The sequence below is a fragment of the Nannobrachium achirus genome (assembly GCF_963921795.1).
Source record: "Nannobrachium achirus genome assembly, chromosome: 11".
NCBI classification, from domain to species: domain Eukaryota; kingdom Metazoa; phylum Chordata; class Actinopteri; order Myctophiformes; family Myctophidae; genus Nannobrachium; species Nannobrachium achirus.
The window spans coordinates 17,581,828-17,589,688 of record NC_137820.1 but is presented as its reverse complement, the minus strand read 5'-3'; the positions used below and the strand labels follow the sequence as shown (position 1 = coordinate 17,589,688).

At 41.5% G+C, this 7,861-nt stretch overlaps 1 protein-coding gene across 1 annotated transcript; it reads right to left on the bottom strand.

The window, feature by feature from the left end:
* Positions 1–407: 407 nt before the first annotated feature.
* Positions 408–7,520, bottom strand: aagab (alpha and gamma adaptin binding protein). Its single transcript, XM_080737819.1, has 10 exons — positions 7,375–7,520; positions 6,871–7,061; positions 6,294–6,390; positions 4,425–4,514; positions 4,233–4,316; positions 4,022–4,101; positions 3,812–3,908; positions 3,580–3,684; positions 2,795–2,844; positions 408–924 (listed from the first exon to the last, which is right to left on the bottom strand). The coding sequence occupies exons 1-10, from the start codon at positions 7,502–7,504 to the stop codon at positions 847–849; spliced, it is 1,002 nt and encodes a 333-aa protein (XP_080593945.1). The 5' UTR covers positions 7,505–7,520; the 3' UTR covers positions 408–846.
* Positions 7,521–7,861: the final 341 nt, after the last annotated feature.

The following is a 7,861-nucleotide window of genomic DNA, read 5'->3' as shown; positions in this document are numbered from 1 at the left end:
CTGTGTTAAACAACAATGCATAAGTAGATGGTAGATCTGTATCAGTAATTCTATTCCCTTGTAACGTTAGCTTGTGCTTTTTTTGTTCCAGGTCTTATGTACATGTTTTGTTACATTTATTTTAAAATGAGCATTGTTTTGTTATCTGTGACAATTTAATAAAACTGTAACTGAATGAGTCAAAACTCTGAATTGTCATTGTTCAGACTATAAATCACAGGTAAGCGTACAGTGCAACAATAAGTTTCACTTTTACAAAACACACAGACCACAGTGAAATAAAGTATCTTTAATCATCTACAGATATGTAACTTGACAGAATGTACACTAAATGTCTTACGATTTATTTTTCATTGGAAGGCACACATATCACTTAGAAAGAAATGTGACATCTGTACCTACACATGGACAATCCAACGACTTGATAATCAAACCACACATAATTTATCTATTCAATGTTTCCACTTTTATCACCATAATGCCTTCAGGTTCACTAAAATAAAGGTGAAGCCAAGGATCCAGAAGAGGCGGTGAGTTACGGTCAGTGTAACCAATGCTCTTCAGAACTGTCCATAGCCTCTCATGACAGCACTTTCCATTTCTTCCAAGCAGCTTTCTGTCCCTGATAAGGAAATCAACTGCTTCCCATTATACTGCAGCATTGCATAATTTAAAACGAAGGGCCACACAGCCATAAATGTCACAATGTACCACCTTTCAGTCTTTCTGCAATCGGAATCCCAGTGCTAGGAGCCAGTCAAAGGGTGCTGCATCTTGAAAGGTCCCCAGGATAGCTCTGATGGACCAGGGGAAAGGATGACTCAGTCACTGGCACTGTTTTTTTTTTTAGCTTTCCTCTCCAGATGATAAGCCCTCTATCTCGTCTTCATCCCCACCAATGGCCATCCAAAAGGCTTTTGCAACCTGGAGAACAGATTAATGAACAGATAAATGCAAATCGTCAGATGGGGAAAATTGAAATGACATAAGTTACAAAAGTAAATAGTTACTGTAATTTATTATTTAATTAAGGTAACGAGTAATAAATGATTACAATTAGCCAAGTTACTTTTTCAGGGTCCCAATTTGTTTGGATGCAATTTGTTCCATATTTTCATAAATATGGAACATCAACTGTCCAATGTGCCCATCAACACTGAATTTAACAGTAATGAACGAAATAAATAAGGCCAATTAAAATAAGGCCAATTATAGGACCCAGGTTGTGCCTTCCTCTCTATGCCATAGGTTATGTCCTGTCTGTCCTCTCTGTGCCTGTCGGGTGGAAACCACTGTGTGTATTTATTATTAAATTAGTTGCCTACTTCCTCCCAAGGGGGAAATTCAGTTTCAGACACACAACGAGCAAGACTCTTAATGTAGAACAATGATAGCCTAGTACTAACTCCACCACCACATGTCCAAAACTAAAGAGAAAACGTACACTTAAGAGAACTATCAAACACTTGGTTTGACCGCATCAGTGGGAATTAATAGCCTATCATGCAAACTGTAATGTTGGTGATGCGCACGGCACATGGTGGTCTGTCAAGAGCAGGGATGTCAAACATACGGCAATCCGGCCCATACATTTCTGAGCAAAAAAAGTAAGCCTCTAGCCCATTCCTGTCAAGAGTTATGATTGTTTTAAGAATTAACCTAACTAATGCCTATTCACTGCAGGCTAGGTTTCTCCCACCAGCTGGCAGTGATTGAGTTGATTGATTGGAATGTTAAGTGACCAGCTCTCTCTCTCTCTGAAGATGACAGCATTGCTAGGAATGGGGTGGGGGTCTGGCTATGAATAATACCTGAACATACCAACAATATTCGAACTGTACTCAAAGATTACACATATTAGACATGGAAATTAATGTTGTTAAGAAAATATAATAATAATAATAAAATGAATCAATGGCGGGAAGTGTACTATTATCACATTTTTGTCTTAGTAATGCGACAAATAAAATACAAATATATTATTGAACTCAAGTCTCCATGGCGTGAGTAATCAAAGAAAAAAAAAAGACATTTTGGGGATGAACTACTCCTTTAAACAAATAGCATCTCTCGTACCTAACTGCAACTGTAATACCAATAATGAAAGTAGCTATTTTACTTTAATGATATACTGCTATACTGCTAGCTATAGCAGTGGCTGAGACGACAGGAAGAAAAACAGAGCGAACATGTGCGCGAGTGTGCATGCCATCCGATCCGTGACTGGTTGCGGCCCTCATCAAGTCGCCTTTCATCCAATGCAGCCCTCACCCCAAAATGAGTTCGACACCCCTGGTCAAGAGCAACAGTCCCGCAACGCCACGTCAGAAACACAGAAGCAGCAGCAGCAGCAGTGTCACATAGGTGGCTACCCCAAGGATCAACCGATGTGATATGGAACATGTTCTTAATCAAATTATTTATGTTGCGTATTCAATAGCAAATAGATGTCAATGCTTACTGCCTGCTCATCTAACTCTCGCCCCCGAGGTGGGCAAAGCCTGTTAGGATTTGTTTACTCTTTTTTAAGTCGAATAAATAAACATGCATTTAATAAATGAATCAATTGGCCTATATAGTGCCCATATGAAGAACAACTCTGAGCATACAATATGATGACATTTTATTGATATTTGTTTAAATAAGATCTTGACTAGTTAGATTAGATAGAAAACACTGCTAACTAACAAATATGAGGATTGTACTCTAGTTTCAGATTGTGAACCAAATCATTTTAATTGTGTGGAATGTGGATTGTGGAATCTTGTAGCCAGTGGCGAGTACATTTGCCTACCTTTTCTGCATGAACCTTTCTCTGCTCATGGGGTAAAGATGAAGCTTTGTCTGGAAGTTGTAAAACAGAATGCATCTTCATGTGAAAGAAAACCAGCAACTACTGCACATATGAGTTTAGACAAATGTCATGACAATTAATGCTATAAGTGAAACATCCTGTGATGTCTCAATGGTTACTGTCCAGGCTTCATAACCTAACTAGAAGCAGTGCTCTTCCGAGCACAGGTCTCCACCAGGCCACACAAATCGGCCTGTTATAGCGCCACCATGAGGCTGATTTAAAAAATGTGGGGCAGAGGTTCTGAATTAGCATCCAGGGAGTGTGTGTGCTCAGTTTGGCAGCGATCGGGCCAACAGCGCCGGAGATTAGCTGGTAACAACCAGGCCACACAAATCGGCCTGTTATAGCGCCACCATGAGGCTGATTTGAAAAATGTGGGGCAGAGGTTCTAGATTGGCATCCAGGGAGTGTGTGTGCTCAGTTTGGCAGCGATCGGGCCAACGGTGACTGAGATTAGCTGTTCACAAACTGCGAGGACGCACGCACGGACGCACGCACGGACGGACGGACGGACGGACGGACGGACGGAGGGGAAAACATACTCTCCCTCAGCCTTCGGCTGGTGGAGACAATTATTATATATTTATAGATATTTGTAGATGGTCCTTTATGACCCAATTTACAAATTTGAAACACCTGATCACTATCAGCTGACTGATACATAGATTAAGATGGACGAGTTATGAGTGTGTTCCTTGCCCATTCACTGGATCAATGACTACCTTTCATCTCCTTTAGTTTGGTGAAGAGTCGCTCAAAGTTCTCCACATCTGCATCCCCTGCTGTTAGATTGGCTAGTTCCTGGATGTCTAAATCAATCATTGGATCTAAGAAAGGAAACAACTGGTAAGTCACTGTCACATTTATTGGTACAGTGCCTACGAGGCTTAATATAACCTTAGTATAGGTAAATATATTATCCTCATTCTGGTACATAGGCAACGATTCACTCACCAACTATTGTTTCCACCTGTGTGTCTGTGTTGCCAGCAGTCTCTGTTACCTTGGCATCCTTGTTGTCATTTGCGCCCTCTAGTGGCAAACTAGAAGACTGTCACAGAAATTACAGAACAAACTTTAACATGGTTTTGTGAAAATTATGTTCAACAAACACTGACTCTCACTTGTTGAATACCCCCCAGTTATAATAAAAATATGACTGACTGTTGGGTCTTGGCAGCTACGTGGGTTGTTATGCCTGGAGGCCACAAGGCTACTCATTAGGCCAAATCCTTGGTTATGTTCTGGGAAACAGAGAAATGTTCAGATACTGAGTTATGCATGTCTACACCAACAGGAATAAAAACAAAAAATATTATCAGCTGAATGCTGTATAAAGAGGTGTGCTTGGCTACTACGAGTCATGTTATCTCACCGTCTTTCATCTCCATATTAGACCACACATTGGCATTGAGGGCCTGTGCGATTCTCTTCACTCCTGTAGACTCCGGGAAGTCATCTGGAAAATGCAACCACAACAATAAGAATGGTAAAGCAAACATGATATAGATGTAATATGAATGTAAATATTAACATGAATGACGTTCACTTGCTATCCCAAACTTACCATCTTCATCTGGCAACTCTTGAGGATTGAGCTCCACTAGTTCAAAGGCGTGACTCAAACACCACTGCTGTGCTTCATGCCTGGTAACCCCTATAGATTATGAATACATACATCAAATCCACATGTGGGTGACACACATTTTTATTGTTATTATCAGCACACAAAGAGGCACTTTGCTTGCACATTGATTAATAACTAGTAAGACGCCTCAGGGCGACAAGCGACATCGCCCTGAAGGGCGAGTTTTGCCCATGTCTTGGTCAGCTGACCAGTGATGTATATCGGACAAGTTACCCATATATGGAGATCCTTGGTACCCATTTATGGAGATCCATGTACTGTATATGGTAGGGATGCGGAGATTAATCAATACGTATCATAATTGCGATACAAACGTGCGCGATATGAGTGAATCCGTTCATTCAGTGTGTATCGGTACAATTGACGGCTGAAATTGTGATGTATCTTTCCGTGAGTGTCTGGATCGGTAAACTCCACGGTTGTATCGGTTTTTGCATGTAGTATTTCATTCTATCCTGTGTTTCCGAGGCGCATTGAATGCCCCATCAGCCCTCCCCAAAAAAGCCCTTGGTAGCAACTAGACAGACATGCGTCTTCCACAGCGCACTGAGCAGCTGAGCGGAGCGCAGTGAACACCCAACCTAGCGACTGCAGATACAGACAGCACCCATCCGTGCGCCCACGGGTTAAAAATGCAAGATTAGTAGGCCAACCACATTTAGCTTTATAACATCCCTGTCCAATGTTCGCTGATGTGATCCGTTGTTGTGTCACTGGACTGGAGCACGCAAGTGATTATCCACAATCCATGCCCGTTTGTTCTTCTTGTCAAGTCTTTGACGGAATTGATTTAAACACACGTATGAACTACAATAACGTTACTGGGTGTGCAGCTAGCGATTAAAACAAAGTATTTGACACTGTTTCACAACTTTTTACTGTTGATGCAGCACACTCTGCTGCTGCTGTTCTCTCTCTGCAAAGAGAGGAGCCTGATTTATACTTGGCACTCGACGTTGTCGCGCACACACCTAAATAGCAGACATACAAGCTCACAACGCGACACGTTGTGACTCAAAGATCTACTTTTTAAAACATTTTGTCTAGAAATGGCAAAATCCTAGATTGTATTCATACAATATAATAATACAGGTCAAGGATCCTTAACTGAGAAGAGAGAAATCAAGCAGGGACCCCCACTGTAGGCAATTTTACTGAGATGCGTATCGTATCGCCTCAGTGATGGGAGATTCACACCCCTAGTATATGGAGATACACTGTGAGAGCCTAAACATGCTTACTCAGTTATTTGTTATGTGAATGTCCTATGACGTCACGTCTATGACATCTGACATCATACATACAATCCCTTTTATGGCCATACATGGAGATGTCTGTAGAACCAGCCACACATATATGGGCTGTCTTGGCCATCGGTCTTGGCCATACATGTATATGGATTCTGTTGGTGTGGTATGTGGCCGATGTGGCCTCCATTTATGGGCATTCCCATATGAAATCCTGTTAGATATGGCATCAGGGAACTCCATATATGGGCATAAAAGGGATTCTGTTAGTGTGGTTCCCCTGACATCACGGTAAAGTCAGAGCATGATGTCAGAGCGGCAAACCCATTCTGTTAGAGTGGTTCCCCTGACATCACAGTGATGTCAGAGCATGATGCCAGAGCGGAAAACCCACAGACCTTACAAAAGTGTACACGTCCGTCCGGACAGACGGATGTATACAGACAAGCTGCGACGGTTCTGATAGTAAACTGCGACCTACGGTTGCAATGACATGCCCAAAATGTGGACACCAGGTTGAAAGTGGTTAGGTTTTACTCACCACTTTCACAAACTCTGTCACACACCAGAATGAGCACCTCTGGTGTGAGATCCTCCACCACAGATATCCAGGGAGAAAGCTTTTCCAAACCATCCTTCTGTGAAATACCACAGGTGACATCATGACATGCACAACATTGCATAAGCTGTTTTAGCCCTATAATGGCTGATAAACCATATACTGTATCTATTCTATATATATTATACAGCAGAACTCAATGCATCTTCTTTGAGGGAGCCATTTCAGTGGCAGTCTAATTCGTTGTGCGCCGTGTGTACTCGCCTATTAATTAATTGCTGCATTTTGGGGTCATCATTATGTACATTTGAAAGTGCTGGCAGAAAACGTGGCAGGATTTTTTTGTAAACTATCTCCACTTTTCCACAAGAGATTCATAAGGACCACATTCTCTTTAATTTATGCAACATTCACAGCATCACTAGTACACACCACCAATAGAATGCCTCCACGAAACTGGTTATTGAGTTTCTATGGCAAAATAATAATTAAAATATCAGTCATTCTAGGGCTAGACTAGAGCTGTCTACGAAGTCAACTTCTTGATGCAGGAACCCACCGATGTGCTGTCAAAATAAGCTATGAAAGCTTGCATGGACTGAGCAATCTCTGAAGTCATCTGGAATGTGCTTGGAACTGTGCATAGACTGACATCGGCTGTGTAGTATTTATTGTTGATCGTCCATGGGTACCAAACCACAGACTGTTCCTGCTTGGAGGGCTCTGGCAAACTGTTTGGATTGAGGATCTCTAAAATAAAAGGAAACAAAGCCACAAATGGTCTTCTGTCACAGTCACAAAAAAAAAAGTAAAAGTGACAATCTAAAACAGGCTACACAGACAGTTTACAATGTACATTACAGAAAACTAAGTAATACAAGAGGACACGCTATAGAATATAGGTCAACAACATTGTGTTTACTTCGGCACATCACAAGGGATCTGAAAAATTGCGTGTCATTAATAACACAAAATAATAACACCACATATTGTCCACGTAATGTCACATCAGCGGTGCTCGTCGAGTACTATTTCCTGCGATTCCAAGCCTTAATAAACGTACGTTTTATCAGCTCTTCTTCCTTAAAAGAAACATCGCAGCTTGTGACGAGCACAGATGGAGGTGTGGTTGTTGTGTCTTCTTCATCTTCTTCACACGCGGACATTATTGCTGTGTTTACAGTTAAATCCATTACATTCAGACCAGAACCTCTAGAAGCTACTAGCTAGCATTAGCTACCATACTTTCACCTTTCAACTGTACCGCCCGACATGTTCTCTTCCGGGGCAGATCTCAGTAAAAACCTGCAGTAAACATACCGCTCGTCAACACACCGCCCCCATATTATGTAGGGCAGCTTGTCATTACTCTACTGCGAGACTCAGTGGAAAAGTGTAGTGGTGACTTGGTTAGTTTTTGTGGTACATTTTAGACATGACTTTTGCCATTTTGCGAAATAGTCTTGAACAAATTCTAACCCCAACCCCCCACCCCCTCTTTTTTTTTTTTTTTTTTTTTTTGCTTGCTTGCTTATGCGCTTTCGATACCT